At 42.7% G+C, this 17,732-nt stretch overlaps 1 protein-coding gene across 6 annotated transcripts in view; it reads right to left on the bottom strand.

Annotated features, from left to right (window-relative positions):
* TBC1D8 (TBC1 domain family member 8) overlaps positions 1-17,732 on the bottom strand; it is a 76,654-nt gene that overhangs the window by 24,762 nt on the left and 34,160 nt on the right. For all 6 annotated transcript variants that reach the window (XM_043536872.1, XM_043536879.1, XM_037898171.2 and 3 more), the window contains exon 5: positions 13,433-13,673. In XM_043536872.1, the coding sequence (XP_043392807.1) occupies positions 13,433-13,673 (241 nt within the window). The remainder of the gene's footprint in view (positions 1-13,432; positions 13,674-17,732) is intronic.

Genomic DNA, 17,732 nt, shown 5'->3' with positions numbered 1-17,732 from the left:
AAGTTTTGCCCAAAAACCAATATTTGGGGAAGAGACCACCAAATGCCAAAAACAAAGAACGCAATTATTCTCTTAGCTTTAGTTCACATGCCACAGAGCTATGATTTCAGGTCACGTTAATCTCCATGAAGCGTTCTCATTCAGCTGCGATCATCATATTGAGATAATGGTCCGCTTCACGACTCTCTGAGCCTCCTGATGCAGGCGGATGGATAGAGCCGTTTCCTCATAAATTCAGCCCAGATCTGGGGGAGGGACTCAGCATCTCCCTGCCTCCATCTGGTACATACCCTCTTCACAGCCCCACCACATTCCCACCTCCCCATGGCCACTCCCAGCTTACCAGAAACATGGAAGGTGCAGCTGGCGTGTGGAGGTGCTCAATGCAGTAGGAGAGTACGGGGGTGGGGGCGAGGGGGCTTGGAGCAGTTGGGGGTGGGGGTGGTCAGAGCCATGGGCATGATAGCAGGAATACTGGAGCAGTGCAGGGGAGAGTCTAAGCAGAGAAGGGGAATGTGGGCAGTTGTTGGAGCAGCGGAGGGAAGAACGGAATGAATATAAGGGGGTCAGAGCTGTGTAGTGAGGCATGCTGGGTATGTTCATCTGTTCTCCAAAATCACCCACATCCATGCATCCCCAATGTCTGTCCCCTCTCTCCAAAACATGTCCCCAGTGACTTCATGCTAGTCCCTGTATCCTCGGCCCAGCTCCTCAACTTATGGGTCCCATACCAACACCTTCTTCTCTGTGCGAAGGAGGGAGAACCAGCCCTGCTGTACAGGCAGGAAGATGGGAGATGAGTCGGGGCACTGAAGGGACTAACATGGAGCCAGTGCATTCTGTGCCAGGATAATCATAACCAAGGAGCCAGAGGCACTGAAGGGGCACAGCTGGGCTATGGTACATGATGGTGCTGAAAATTATTTGTTTTAAATTATGGAAATTAAATGCCCCAAAACTTCATTATTTGATAGTTAAGGTTGCCTGGTGGTGGTTTCTTGGGTCCTTCCACAATGTGGAGAGTGGCTAAACTTCTAGAAATACTAAGTGAAGTAATACAGACCAACCCTGCAACACAATTTTAACTCTGCTGCTCCACTCCCAGCCCTAGAGCTGGCAGAAGCCACTGTAAGGGTGGTGCAAAGGTTAAACTATCAAGAGAAGTGGTAGATTCTTCATCGCTTCAAATCAAGACTGGGGGCTTTAGTCCATCACATATATTAGGCTCAATACAGGAGTAACTGGAATTCTCTGGCCTCTGTTATACATGAGGTCAAGCTATACCACCAAATGGTCTCTTCTCGCCTTAAAAATCTAGGAGTCTACAGTAAGTAGACTGAGGAGGGACAAAGAGAATGCTCCGTCACTTGTGTTGTGTTCTACAGCTTTGAGTTCCAGCACTTATCTGCACGCTCTCCAGCTGCATTCCCTGAGCTAGGTGTAACTGTACTGAATGGTGGAAGGATTAGTTGGAGCAGATTGGCAAGAACTGTCACTACGATATGAACAGAGCCGCATGTATACAGAGAGAGAGAGAGCAATTATGCTTTATGTCAATGATTAATTATGTTGGTTGTGTCAGCAGAGGTGAACGGGGTGTCTTTTTCCCCATGGGGATTGTCAGTACTCTGACATACACAACAGTGGTCTCTGGGGCTTAGAGAGGGGTAAGTGAAGGCAAGGTCTCAGAAGGAATCTTCAGGGCAAGGGGAGAAGAAGGTGTAACATGTAGCAATCTGGAGTGGTTTGAGTGGAGCAGGCTCAGTGTATGGGTGTAGCCCAGATGTAGGTAGTTCCTGTTTGTGACACATGACCTAAACCCCGGTCCTGTAGATCCTCCCCTTAGGCTGGGGGCGAGGGGGGTCCTTAAGCAGTGGGTGGGCTCTTGCCCGCCTGCTTCCCAGAACCCGATAGGTACAGCGCTACAGTAGCGTTGCCACTTCCTACAGCAACGGAAGAGGTTTTTCCCGTTGCTCTAGGTAATCCACCTTTCTGAGTGGTGGTAGCTAGGTTGACAAAAGAATTTTTTCCGGCACGAAACTGTGGAAAAACCTGAGTGTCTCTGGATTAAGTTTAGAAGTGTGTGCAACAAGAGTGATGTCGTGGTGGGAGTCTGCTATAGACCACCGGACCAGGGGGATGAGGTGGATGAGGCTTTCTTCCGGCAACTCACGGAAGCTACTAGATCGCATGCCCTGATTCTCATGGGTGACTTTAATTTTCCTGATATCTGCTGGGAGAGCAATACAGCGGTGCATAGACAATCCAGGAAGTTTTTGGAAAGCGTAGGGGACAATTTCCTGGCGCAAGTGCTAGGGGAGCCAACTAGGGGGGGCGCTTTTCTTGACCTGCTGCTCACAAACCGGGTAGAATTAGTGGGGGAAGCAAAAGTGGATGGGAATCTGGGAGGCAGTGACCATGAGTTGTTTGAGTTCAGGATCCTGACGCAGGGAAGAAAGGTAAGCAGCAGGATACGGACCCTGGACTTCAGGAAAGCAGACTTCGACTCCCTCAGGGAACAGATGGCCAGGATCCCCTGGGGGACTAACATGAAGGGGAAGGGAGTCCAGGAGAGCTGGCTGTATTTCAAGGAATCCCTGTTGAGGTTACAGGGACAAACCATCCCGATGAGTCGAAAGAATAGTAAATATGGCAGGCGACCAGCTTGGCTTAATGCTGAAATCCTAGCGGATCTTAAACATAAAAAAGAAGCTTACAAGAAGTGGAAGGTTGGACATATGACCAGGGAAGAGTATAAAAATATTGCTCGGGCATGTAGGAAAGATATCAGGAGGGCCAAATCGCACCTGGAGCTGCAGCTAGCAAGAGATGTCAAGAGTAACAAGAAGGGTTTCTTCAGGTATGTTGGCAACAAGAAGAAAGCAAAGGAAAGTGTGGGCCCCTTACTGAATGAGGGAGGCAACCTAGTGACAGAGGATGTGGAAAAAGCTAATGTACTCAATGCTTTTTTTGCCTCTGTTTTCACTAACAAGGTCAGCTCCCAGACTGCTGCGCTGGGCATCACAAAATGGGGAAGAGATGGCCAGCCCTCTGTGGAGATAGAGGTGGTTAGGGACTATTTAGAAAAGCTGGACGTGCACAAGTCCATGGGGCCGGACGAGTTGCATCCGAGAGTGCTGAAGGAATTGGCGGCTGTGATTGCAGAGCCATTGGCCATTATCTTTGAAAACTCGTGGCGAACAGGGGAAGTCCCGGATGACTGGAAAAAGGCTAATGTAGTGCCAATCTTTAAAAAAGGGAAGGAGGATCCTGGGAACTACAGGCCAGTCAGCCTCACCTCAGTCCCTGGAAAAATCATGGAGCAGGTCCTCAAAGAATCAATCCTGAAGCACTTACATGAGAGGAAAGTGATCAGGAACAGTCAGCATGGATTCACCAAGGGAAGGTCATGCCTGACTAATCTAATCGCCTTTTATGATGAGATTACTGGTTCTGTGGATGAAGGGAAAGCAGTGGATGTATTGTTTCTTGACTTTAGCAAAGCTTTTGACACGGTCTCCCACAGTATTCTTGTCAGCAAGTTAAGGAAGTATGGGCTGGATGAATGCACTATAAGGTGGGTAGAAAGCTGGCTAGATTGTCGGGCTCAACGGGTAGTGATCAATGGCTCCATGTCTAGTTGGCAGCCGGTGTCAAGTGGAGTGCCCCAGGGGTCGGTCCTGGGGCCGGTTTTGTTCAATATCTTCATAAATGATCTGGAGGATGGTGTGGATTGCACTCTCAGCAAATTTGCGGATGATACTAAACTGGGAGGAGTGGTAGATACGCTGGAGGGGAGGGATAGGATACAGAAGGACCTAGACAAATTGGAGGATTGGGCCAAAAGAAATCTGATGAGGTTCAATAAGGATAAGTGCAGGGTCCTACACTTAGGATGGAAGAATCCAATGCACCGCTACAGACTAGGGACCGAATGGCTAGGCAGCAGTTCTGCGGAAAAGGACCTAGGGGTGACAGTGGACGAGAAGCTGGATATGAGTCAGCAGTGTGCCCTTGTTGCCAAGAAGGCCAATGGCATTTTGGGATGTATAAGTAGGGGCATAGCGAGCAGATCGAGGGACGTGATCGTTCCCCTCTATTCGACATTGGTGAGGCCTCATCTGGAGTACTGTGTCTAGTTTTGGGCCCCACACTACAAGAAGGATGTGGATAAATTGGAGAGAGTCCAGCGAAGGGCAAGAAAAATGATTAGGGGTCTAGAGCACATGACTTATGAGGAGAGGCTGAGGGAGCTGGGATTGTTTAGTCTGCAGAAGAGAAGAATGAGGGGGGATTTGATAGCTGCTTTCAACTACCTGAAAGGGGGTTCCAAAGAGGATGGCTCTAGACTGTTCTCAATGGTAGCAGATGACAGAACGAGGAGTAATGGTCTCAAGTTGCAATGGGGGAGGTTTAGATTGGATATTAGGAAAAACTTTTTCACTAAGAGGGTGTTGAAACACTGGAATGCGTTACCTAGGGAGGTGGCAGAATCTCCTTCCTTAGAGGTTTTTAAGGTCAGGCTTGACAAAGCCCTGGCTGGGATGATTTAACTGGGAATTGGTCCTGCTTCGAGCAGGGGGTTGGACTAGATGAACTTCTGGGGTCCCTTCCAACCCTGATATTCTATGATTCTATGAATTCCTCCATCAACCTTCCAGCATCTACACTGGGGTTAGGTTGGCTTAACTATAAAGCTCAGGGTTATGTGAATCTAACTTTTAAGAAGAGACCAGGCTTTAGTAAAGAAAATGTGTTAGGCTGTCCCACAGTGCTCACGTGCTCTGTTTCCCAAGTGTTCTGTAGCAACTGTGAGGGCAGATTGCAAGTATGTGGAGCAGCGCTGGAAGGGGGCAGAGTTAAATTTTCATTGCAGGGGTGGAAGATACCTTAACTTTGGATTTCTGTTATGTATAAATGAAGTTTTGGGGTATTGAAATTGCATGAGAGTTTGAGAAAGTATTACATGGTGCGTGAAGTCTATGTGTAAATGGAAACTATATAGCTATGTATATGAACTCCCCCACTATACAATTGTGTGTTTATACGCACACAATACATAAATGTTCATTCATATGTGTAATATGAACAACTATTCATTGGAATTTAACAAAGACCACTTTGATGCCTGGAACATTAGGGTCCTATCCACAAAGAAATAAGCAGCACTAGCTGAACCAATTTTAAAGTCAGGCTTTGGCTAACATGGTGACACGTCCCCTGTTTTAGCATAAATCAGAAAAGTGCCTTAGAACCAGTTTTCTAGATATGGTCTTTACCGTTCCCCCTCTTCGAAACATGTCCCACACATTCTGCAACATGGACTTTTACCCTGCACTGTGGGTAGCGTAGGGACAGGTATCAAACACCTATGCTAGTAAAATGTTAGTACAGGAGTATGCCACTACTTGCCTCTGGGCAACACCGAGAAGCCTGCGCTTCTCACGCTGAGATGAGTGTTCATACAATTTAGAAGGGCTGTGCCCTGTCTCCTACAAACCTGATGCCTGAGCATTCATAAAATGTTACAGACCGCATCCAAGACAGCTGAAAACTTAAACTGGCTATGTTTAACACTGGCTGTCAAACACTGCTTTGCTCAACTTCATCCCTCCCTCCTAAACAGTGGTTGAACGCTGATTGGCCACTGTGAATATGGCATAACTGTGTTCAATACCTGGTGTACAGGGTGCACCCAGCATCCGTTAGCACAAGATGATGAGCATACTGTCAGCAGCAGTTGAATATAGTAGCCTCTCTATACCAAAAGAACAAGTGTTTCTGAACACTCCTTGGTTTGTTTTTTTGGAGGGCGGGAGGGAGAAGGAGCGGAGAAGAGCATGTCTGTGCTTTATCATTCCCATTTAACAGATGGAGAACTGGAGTAGAGAGAGATTATGAGATTTGCTCACAGTCCCACAGGAAATCTGTGGCAGAGCTGCAAACTGAATCCAAATCTCTCCCAAATCCCAGTTTAATACTTCACAAGATCAGCCTTCCTTCCCACCAAAAATCAAACACAGAAGTTCTGTAGTACAGACAGAGAAATATCTTATTTCTTATCTTATCTTATAAATACACCTGAATTAAAAGGGACGGGGGCAGCCACATACAGACAATACTTAGTTAAGAAGGAAAAATAATCTGATATATTTAAGAATTTCAGAGAGGTTACCCAGGAACAAGAAAAAATACTGCTGTAACTTTGGCAACTTGCAACGGCTGATGGTGCTCACCAATACTTGTTATATTAAAATGGGAACATTTATGCTTTTTTCCTTTTAAGTTTTCTTTTCATCTGGCTGGATTTCTGTTACCGTGGAGGAAGGACAGCAACTCATAGCTAGTAAAGTAACAACACTATATAGATACACTGAGTGTTTCAACCAAAACAGGTCTTAAAGTATCTTAAAATTTTATTTTGCCACAGTGTCCTGACTCATTAGCCTCACCTCTCTTTGAGCTAACAAAATTTATGTTAAAGCCTATATAAATTCACGAAGTGCGTACTTACCTTTTGGCATGATGAGATGCACTGCAACTCCACATGAAGGTGTTTTAGGGGAAAAAGGGTGCATTGGGTAGGCCTACACTAAAACATTAAGTCAACCCAGCTACGTCATGCTCGAGGGTATGAAAAATCCACACCCCTGCACTACATAGTTAAGCTGACCTAACCCCCAGTGCAGACCGTATTAGGTCAACAAAAGCATTGTAGCTACCGCCTCTCGGGGAGCTGGATTAACTACAGCAACAGAACTCCTCTCATCAGTGCTGTGAGTGTCTACACCAGCGTTACTCAGACTCGCTCTCGAGCCACAAGTGGCTCTTTAATGCGTCTCCTGCAGCTCTTTGTAGCACATGATATTAAAACACTGTGTGATTTAATTATTAACCAATCAGGATGTTTTTACCATGTTATTAACCAACTGTAGTTGATAAAAATAATAATACTTGGTCAGTCATTTTGCTGTGAGAATATATATCTATAATAAAAACTAAACAGTTCCCCTGCCATACGGTTTAAATATGAATACATAGTACCACAGTATATGAAACAATGAATTCACACAACTGTGGCTCTTCTGGGTAATGTCGATCGCTAATTTGGCTCCTGAACCAGGAGTTTACATATAGACATAACCGTAGCTTCCCGTCATTAGGGAAGGATGCCAATCCTAACATCACTGGAATTGCCTATTCTGAATGACTCACGAAGCAAGATCAGACAGCTGCACCAGGAGACCACACCTCATCCATGACTGCCCGAAAAAAAAGGTGCTGAGATGGAGGTCAGCTTTGTGCGATAGGGGAAAGAGAATAAGTGTCAGCACAAGAATGAAATGCAGTCAGTACTCACATCACTGTGGGCGGAGATGAAAACTTATATGAAAAGAATCACAAGTGGAACAGAAGAGCAGAATTCGGTTACCCAAAGAGAAATGCTATGCATTTCCGCCTCTCAGCAACTGCATGCCCTCATAAATATCTCCCAGCAAAAGTACAGCATATAAAATATCTATGGCAGTTAAAAAAAAGGTACCTCTAAAGTTAGTTGCTGAAACAGGAAAGGTAACCCTTTAAATGCGACACAGCAAAGATTGAGATCTATGGGCCCATGATATCAGCTGTAAGTTTTCCAGTAATAAATACGATATTACCCTGGAGACAAGTTTAAATGACTCAATTAAGGTGGTGGACCCAAGCCCTGAGGCATTGCCTATGCTGAAATAAGGACACTGACAAGATTTATTATTTACAGAGAAGCATGAACAGTGTTTGGCAAATAAGCTAAATTCCCTGTACTAAAGAACTTGTTATCTAGGTTATCTTCCCCCTTCCCAATTAAAGAAAGAAAAAGGGGGAGGGGATTCCAAAGATTCCATTCTGAGTTTCAAAACCCCTCCAGTGCTGAAACATGAGTGCAAAGTCCCAATGTGCTGGGGCTGCTAAACTCAAGCAACTCCCCTCTTTTCTTCCTGATATTGGCAGTTCCATATTTATGAATCAACAGGCAACTAAAACAAGTAGCGTTATTTTTATATGTACCAGTGAGAAGATATGATGAAAGGTAAGAAAAATATAAACCTCCCCCCCCCCTTTTTTTTCGCCTGGATTCCCAACTTGCACCTTGTTGGATTCTAGGATTATCTTTGTCTCCAGCACATTGAGTGACCAGTAAGACTGAAACTGTGATCATCTATATGTGATCTAAAAGTTACCTTTAAAAAGTCTTTTACTTAAAGGAAATAATACACATATGGCTGACCAAAACAATTCCTGGACAGTGTTTCAACACTTCAGACTGTATCCTCACATGTCAAGTGTGTTTTCTATATTTTAAAACCAACAAGGGTCATATTGGCAGGATCTCAGTTTTGTTGAGTCACTGCCTGTTCATATTCAAAGAATTAAAACAACACGCAGCGACAGAATAAAGCATCTAAATGACAATGTACCGTCGGTAAGTAGCTAGATGACGTCTCACTTTTAGAGAAAAATTACTCACTATTTTTTCCCCCATGGGGTGAGAAGTACCTGATATGTATAAACTGGGAAGTATTTGTAAAAGTTTGTCGGTTTATTAAAAACACATTGATATTCTGAGCCTCCCTGTCAGAAGCAATCACATGGACGAACATTTGCAACATTTGTAATGCAAGCTATTTCATCAACCAGTTTCCATTCCGCTCTGACACTGGTTTAACAATCAAAAGTACTTTTTTGCTTTAAATATTTTGCTTCAAATTCTATGGATTGGTAACTCATCATTACACAACAAGAAAAAGGATTTAAGACCGTAACAGCCCAGAGAAATTATTATCCTCTTCAAATCTTATTGGCACCGCATGCACCCAATTACATTTCCACTCAGGCCATTTCCTCAAGAAGTTTTTGTCCTATACACATCCTGAATGAGATGGAAGTGGAAAATCAAAGAAAGCAGTAAAACAGCATTTTCAAACCCTCACAAAGCAAGAAAATCTAATCTCTTTGGATAAAAGAGTTATCCTATGTAACAGTGCAGTTCATGCCACTGAACTGCATTTGCAATAAAGGCCTTTTGTCGTTATCAACTGCCCCTCAGCTTCAGTTTGCTTTTGAGTGTGCTTAAATGGCCATTAATCCCTTTGCAATCCATGTCTACGAACATCATCATTACATTAAGCAGGAAGGAAACTGATTTACTATCTGCTTTGCAACTAGGCCCCAGTATTGTTCTTGTCACAAATATGGACCTGATCCAGCAGCCCCTACACATGTAGTCCCATTGAAATTACAGAACTACCTGCATGAGTAAAGAAAGGGTTGCCGGGATGAGCCCTATATTACTTTTCAGCAAGATGAAAACAGGAGACTCTAAAATATGAATTATAATTATAAGCTGCTATTTTTCCTGTGTAGTTTATACAGAACGTGAAGATCTTCCACACAAGTTCTCATTTTTCCAGAGAAATGAAGGCATCTTTTTAAAAGAATTGCCACAAGCCCCTGGAATGTAGTGTCCAACCCAGAGGTGGGCAAACTACGGCCTGTGGGCCACATCCGGCCCACGGGATCGTCCTGCCCGGCCCCAGAGCTCCTGGCTGCGGAGGCTAGCCCCCAGCCCCTTCCCCTCTCCCGCAGCGCCGCCAGTGCTCTGGTCCGCTGCTCCTCCCGGGCAGCGCGGGCGGCGTGGCTGGCTCCAGTGAGGCTATGAGCTCCTGCTGCTCTGAGCAGCATGGTAAGGGGGGCAGGGGGTTGGATAGGGGGCAGGGGGGCAGTCAGGGAGCGGGGGTGGTTGGATGGGGCGGAGGTTCTGGGTGGGGGGCGGTCAGGGGACGGGGGGGGGATTGGATAGGTGTGGGAGTCCCAGGAGGGCTGTCAGGGGACGGGGGTGTGTGGATAGGGTGCGTGGCACTCAGGGAGCAGGGGGGGGTTGGATAGAGGGTTGGGTCCCAGGGGGGCAGTTAGGGGCAGGAGGTCCCAGGAGGGGGCTTTCAGGGGATAAGGAGCTGGGGGGTGTTGGATGGGTCAGGGGTTCTGAAGTGGGCAGTCAGGGGACAGGTAGTGTGAGGGGGGCAGATAGGGGGCGGGGGCCAGGCTGTTTGGGGAAGCACAGCCTTCCCTACTCGGCCCTCCATACAGTTTTGCAACCACAATGTGGCCCTCAGGCCAAAAAGTTTTTCCACCCCTGGTCCAACCCATCAACAAGTATAAAAAAATACTAACGGGGGGGAGTGGGGTAAAGGAGTCATTTTTATAATATTTGGCCCAGGGTGGACTCATTTAAATTAAAGTGATTTAAATAATTGATTTTAATCATGATTTAAAAATCAGCAGGCAGGAAACCATTATTTAAATATCAGTTTTAATCTTGTTTTGCATTTGTACTTTTTAGTTATTTTCTTAAAGAAAGATTAATTCTCATTGGTTGGTGTAATTTGGTCCTCTTTTTTGCTAACCCAGAGGGTACATAATATCTATGCACATTTATGTATAGTTTAATATACATTTATTCAGATCCTTAATTTTTACATCTTCTGTTAGAAAACGGTGAATGATGTTTCTCATTTACAAGATGATTAATTTTTTTTTTTTTTTGGCTCGTGATTTGTGTAAAGCTGCATTTGGACGGAAATTGGAATTCAGCTGGAATGCACAAAAACAACATTTTAAAATTGTTTTCTTTAATTAGTAAAAATGATCTTAGATGTACTGGAAATGTAAGAAAAAGAGTTTATCAAAACATGTTTTGCATTTAAAACTAATGGATTTACTAAATAAAGGAAGTAATTGCAGTTAGTGAATCGAACTGTTTTTTTCTGGTCACTTTGTCCTTCAAGATTTTAGAACTAGTAAGTCTCATTCTCTCATCTCATTTTTATTCATAGACTGGAAAAAGGAAAAACAAGCTCCCCTGCTTTTTCAAATCTCAATTGGTTTCTCAGCTACGAATGGACTAGTAACGTCCTTAAACTGAACTAGTTGAATAATCTTAAATGAAGAAAATATTCTCTCTAAACCTGCAGAAGAGGCTACTGGTGTCAAAAGGTGGTTTAGAACTACAACAAACCCTGGTTCCAGATACTTAGCCAGTGACTTCAACAAGTTCAGTGGTTTGATTTTATTTAAAACTTTGGCAGCAAACACCTACCACTTAACTATTACTTAAATTTAATTTAAATGATTTTTATAGATTATAGTAAATTTTGGCTTGAACGTAGATTTTTAAATTTTAAATTATTGTTTCCCCAAAAAATAAATGTATATTTGGCGGGGGGGGGGGGGAATCAGATTTTTTTTTATTTTAAAACGATTTGTATACACCCTGAAATGGCCTATTACATTGATTCTGACATTGCATTATAATACATTCTAATATTTGCTTCCAAGACCAAAAAGGGAATTATAAAGAGAGAACACAGGGAAAAATTAAGTGAGAACTAGTATTTCCTGAACTATTACAACAGCAAAAAAAAAGTCACTTCAACCCAAATATGTCAGAATTAGCAACTCGTTTAGCCACTATTCAAAAAATGAACTTGCTGAATCATACTACATCAAAGTACGAACCTACCTAGCCACTACCTGTCTAACCTGTGTACAGGAAATGGGATTTCAACATCTTTGTATTCTCAAGTTACCACTCACCAGCATGTTTACAGAATGTCAGGCTCAGGAATTCTCTTGCAAACGATTTCTTCTCTCTCTTTTCTTTAAAAAAATTTAAAAAAAAAAAAAAAAAAAAGGAAGGCAGGGGAGGAAAAAAACTGCGTGATTATAGGTGTGGGATGATTTGTGCTCCTGTTGCTGGTTCATTAATACATGTACTGCTTTTCAAACTCGATTCAGGACACAATTTGTAGTTTGATTCAGTTGAAGGTCTTAACACTACAGTATATTAGAGGTCTATTAAGTTCAATATTTACATCTGAGGGGGTGGAGGGTGTTAACTTTTGTTTCAATTAAGATTTTTAATTCAAGGAGTCTTTCAGTGGGAAAAGGAGAACTTAAAAATTACAAATTAGGAATCCCCCAGAAAAAAAACTGGTGTGCAATTGGTGTCATAGCTCCTGTGCATTAGTTTCTTTACTTCAAGACATAATATATTTTTAGTCCAAAAGGTGAGGTTCTGAGGAACTCGTTAGTTTAAAGAAACCTCTGGCATCACTGAATAGGTGTATATAAGTAAGTGTTACTGCTTACTGCCTTCATTAAACTTACAGACTGCTCAAAATATATTCTTCAATGACATAATAGGCAAAATCCTAGCCCAGTGACTGCAATGGAGCCAGGACTTCACCTATTAAGCGTAAATTTAAATGCTTGGGGAAAATAATAGTGTATAGGAATCTTCAACTGCTATTAAAGATCCTATAGCACTATTCACAGGAGTTTAGAAAAGGGGTTGTAATTTTAGCATCATTGCAGAAATGGCCACCAAAACCGAAGCATATTAATAACGGAAAACAGTTATTGTACACCTGTATTCTCATCAGAACTTCTCCTCACCTAGAAACCATTCACAGATCATTCATTCATGTAGCATGAGTGATCTATATTTATGAGAGTTAGCACAGTTCTCATTGCAGGGTCAAGGGACTTGGATGTATAATTGGGAAAACCACAATCTACACACCTGGAATGACCCCCTTACTAGAAGTATTTGACACCATGATGTCAACAAGGGTGTCCTAGGCAAATTCCAGTTTTGGTCATTATATTCTGTCCACCTAAAATTCCCTCTGCAGTTTCACTTTCCTTAAAAGTAGAGAGAGAGCGCGCGCGAGTGAGCGAGCATGCATGTGTGTTTTGTGTACTGTTACCGGCACAGAATGGCTACCATTTTCCTCCCTCCGAGTCAACTTCATTTCAGTGGTGAGTGAGGAATAGAGAGAGAGAAAGAAACTATACATGTTGGGATTCTTTGGAATGAAAGGCCAAGTGTAGTACAGACAATTGCATATGAATCTCTCACTACAGTTTTGATTCCCAGAACTCCCTGTTAAATCGAGGATGAGAATAATAGAAGTAGGGACTTTCCATCTGTCAGAAGTTCAAGAAGAGGTGACCCCAAGCAATAAATTACCATGTTATCAGCGCTTAGAAAGCTTACACAGAACAAAGAGCATAACAAAGAGTGCTTTTGTTCAAGGCAGTTGGAATTTATTTTTGGGCAATGAAATGGTGCTTTTAAAAGACAAAAAAAAAGGAGTGATGTTACTTCAGAAAACACAGAAAATGTAGTGGTGTGACTTGAATACCTACTCCAGATGAGTTGCATACACACTGCAAAACTCTATTACAGAAGATCAAATATATTATAAAGTCTGGTTTTCCTGAAGACTCAGCTGTTCAATATTTAATTACTACCAAGCAAATAAAATACTGAAAAATGGGAAATGTACTTCTGTAATTCTTCTTGCATAAGCAAGAACTTTGCTTTTACCTTTTTGTAATCTGAGTAGGATCCTGGAGACCTGGATCCAGTTCAAAGATCTCATTATCTAGTAGCCTTCGGAGTGTTACGTCTGCCAGCTGCTCCATTATCCTGAATGCCTCATCAATATTAAGGAACATGGAGAAGTCTCGTTCTTTACTTGAAGTGGTAATACGGATGATATCAGTCATAAAGACATTGGAGGTTCTTTCCAGTTTCTGGACATCAATCCAGGGAACTAGGAGTTTTACTGCAATTTGAGAAAAAGCAAAAACCTCTTAGGAACTGAGTTTAAACTTTTCACAGACTTCAGAAATATGCAAACATACTAAAATTCAGAAGGACTTTGAACAGGTATAAAGGGGAAGAAAATATCCTTCTGTATATTTAAAAAAAACCATAAATGCCTAATATGTACCCACTATTCATTCTCCAATGTTCTAGGCAGAAAGCATCTCTTTTGAGGGATTGCCCTCTTAAGTCTCTTTTAGTTTTCAGGAAAGACACTAAATCATCAAGTAACATTGACGGGAGTCCTCTCCCCATAAAACAGGTTATGTTTCATTCGCTAGGGGGTGGCAAGAACATGAGGAAAGGTTCCAGGGCCATCTACCCTACTGGAAGTAGGTTTTGAGAAGGGTGAGAACTTGGCCTCCTACTCACTTGGCCCTGGTCTACACTGGAGGAGAGGGGGACGGCGGGGGGAAATCGATCTAAGTTACGCAACTTCAGCTACGTGAATAACGTAGCTGATGTGGACGTACTTAGATCGACTTACCGTGGTATCTTCACCGCGGTGAGTCGACTGCTGCCGCTCCCGCATCAACTCCGTTTGCGCCTCTCATGGCAGCGGAGTACAGGAGTCGACGGGAGAGCGCTCGGGGATTGATTTATCATGTCTAGACTAGACGCGATAAATCGATCCCCGCTGGATCGATCGCTGCCTGCCAATCTAGCAGGTAGTATAGACATACATAGACAGTGTCAGGGAAGCAGCAGGCTAGCTTACTTCCATAATGGATGCTTTTTGGGTGAAAACTAGGCCCAGAGTCTGGAAACGGAAGTAACCTGGATGACTGCACAGCACAATGAGGAAATGGTTGTACTAGGGAATTTAGCAGTGCATTCTGTAGTATGGTCCTCTCATACTATCATGTGGCATAAGTACTGAGCTAACAGTTTCATATATATAAATGTATAGATCTATATATCAGAAGTTTCCTTTGATGAGGAAGAGACTGACACCACCCTTTAACAAGGCTACAAAGATCACCAGAAAACAATAATAAAACTCAAGGCTCACAAATTACTCTAATTTAACTACTGTGGGGACAAAATAGATGTGTACATTTCTGTCTATGTCCAGTTTGAGACACCCATTTCTATTACCTATATAGTATAATGAGGTAAAAAAGAAGAGTGAGAAATACCACATATGAAATATAAAGTCTACACACACACACACAAAATATAACTGTTACCAATGGAAATCTGAAGAAGGCTGCAATGTCACCCATAAATAGAATTCTGAAGAAAATTACTATGCATATTAATTTAATCTTCCCATTTTAATTTTTTTAAATAACTGACAGCTGTAAATTTTGTCCAGAAGCATTTAACTGCATGTGACAAAGGCCAACTACAATTAAGAAAGAGTATAAGATAGCATTTTTGATATTGACATTCTGTTAAATCATCTGTCACTACCCAAAGAAGAGAAAAAGGATCAGCGCATATTGGATGATTATGAAAGGAGATCATTTGCCTTTTATATGAGCTCTAAGACTAACAATCTGGCTACTATTTACTGAAAAACACTTGAAAATAAATTAGATTTTCCACCTGGGTTAACAACTGCTGGAAGCTCACCCAGGACTCTCGTTGCCAATGAAAATCTCTACCAATATCCCAGGCCAATCTCTTGTTGCTAACCAAGTCATAAAAAGGCAATAATGTAAAGCCTTGTCTTGATTTGATTGTTTTGTTATATAAAACATGTCCATGATAATTAATTACATTCATAAAAGACCCTGAGTGAGTTTACTGTATTATTCCATAACCATAATCCTGTCAAGACTGTTCCCTGATTCTAACTTTTCCTATTTAAATGTAGCATACTAATGTCACACAAATTGTTTATCAATAGCCATAAAATATTTTAGTTAACAGAGCGAGACAGCCAAGGGACTAAAGACTAGTTATCTAGAGTTGTACTAACGTTATTACTAATGCTGTTGTCAAACACGTCAGCCAAGTAAGACATAGCGGCTTTTATCAGTGGTAGGCAACCTGCGGGCCACAGGCGGCTCATCAGGGTAATCTGATTGTGGGCTGCGAGACATTTTGCTGATGTTAACCATCACGACTTGCCACAGCTCCCAGTGGCCACGGTTCTCTTTTCCCGGCTAATGGGAGCTGTGGGAAGCAGTTGCCAGCATGTCCCTGCGGCCCGCGCCACCTCCCGCAGCTCTCATTGGCTGGGAATGGTGAACCACAGCCACTGGGAGCTGCGGGTGGCCATGCCTGTGGACAGTCAACGTCAGCAAAATGTCTCGCAGCCCGCAATCAGATTACCCTGATGGGCCGCATGCAGACCACAGGTTGCCCACCACTGGCTCATATTCTGTATGAAACAGAAGGAGCATGCCAAATTAGAAAAAAGGTCAAAACTGGTGGCAAAAGACAACATATTTTCAAAGTCTAGGAACAATGAAAACTTACCGTCAGTAAAAACTATGAAAACTTGACAGTAGCCCTTTAAGAAATTGAACATTCCAACCTTTCAAAATTCTAAATCTTTTGATAGATCTCTCTCCTTTGAGTATCTTTGAACATGTTTCAATGTAAGTGCCCTTCTAGTGTCAAAGTACTGTGACTTCACATAAAACTCACTGACACCACCACCAGAAATAAAATAAGGATTTTTTGATCAACTAGCAGAACCAGAAGACTTAGTACTTTGCCCATATTTCTGTTCATCCAACAGCACTGAAGCATTGCAATAAAACAGAATTAAAATAACTGCCAAGACTTTTTTATTTCGGTTGTGTAATTCATGTTTTGTTTCTCCCAGCAGTTGTGTTTGTGAATGCAAGAACATGTTCTATTGGCATTATTTTCTAAAGTCGTTAAGACTTAGGCATTTTAAGTAGCATTGCTTAAAATACCTTTGTGGATCTAGCCTAACTGCCACTTTAGCTGCCTAAATCCAAAATTCAGATGCTAAAAACGCCCACTCAGCTGCCGCCTAATCCTATAGGTGGCTACATTTCCCCCAGTAAAGTCCCTTAGATACCTAATAATCTGCTGCTGGGCATGAGCACAGGCGCTTTAGTCCTGACGCCCAGGTGCCAACCTCATGCCTAAACCCAAGTGGGAACTAGGCCAGAGAAAGATTGAGAATAACTCAATAGCCCAGTGGCTCCTCTGGGATGTGGGAGACCCAAGTTCAATTCCCTGTTCAATGCTAAAATATGTACATATTGGAATTCGTCTCTTGTTGAAGCCATTCCACTGTGTACAAATAATTAGTCATTGAAGACTGACAGACACCTACCCCAGAATATCCAATACCCTGCTGGCTAGGAAACTCTACTGAGAAGTGAGAGATATGGATTCAAATCCTTGCTTCAATTCAGGCAGAGGGGTCCCCTGCATACTAGCTGGGTGCTCTGAGCTAAAGGCAGCTGTCACCTCCTGTTTTTTGTGAGGAAGGGCTTAGGTGCCAAACTCGAGGAGAAGGTTCCTGACTGTGGATCCCAAGCAGAGATAAGTGCCTCCCTCTGACCCAGACTTAGGCACTTAGATAGAAAATGCCAAGGAGAGGAGTGTGACCTATTGGCTAGCTTAAGCAGCTCTCCACTCACCCTGCTGGGTTTTGCAGATCCCATTTCTCAGCACCTAACTCTCCCTATATACTGTATAAGGAGTCTGGGTGCCTAACTCCGGGCTGCGGATGCCATTAGGCAGCAGGGTTAACTTAGGCATTTTAATGCTGAGGCTAAGTCCTCAGTGACTATGGCATGAAAACCAGGATAACAAATTCCTTGCTTCACAATAATTTTCAAGTTCTCCAATATTAACAGTCATTCATAACTATAATTATTTATGAACCATTCAGTAGGTCAGTTGACAAACATGACAAAGAGTGTTCAGATCGTATCTGTCATCCGTATCAGATGAGAAAAAAAATAAATTTCAACACTAGATACCATCAAGTAAGTTTAGGACTAGGGCTGTCAAGTGATTAAAAAAATTAATCGCATTGTTAAACAATAATAGAATACCATGTATTTAAATATTTTTGAAT

Source organism: Chelonia mydas, chromosome 1 (assembly GCF_015237465.2).
Source record: "Chelonia mydas isolate rCheMyd1 chromosome 1, rCheMyd1.pri.v2, whole genome shotgun sequence".
Classification (NCBI taxonomy): Eukaryota; Metazoa; Chordata; order Testudines; family Cheloniidae; genus Chelonia; species Chelonia mydas.
This window is presented reverse-complemented; position numbering and strand designations above follow the sequence as displayed.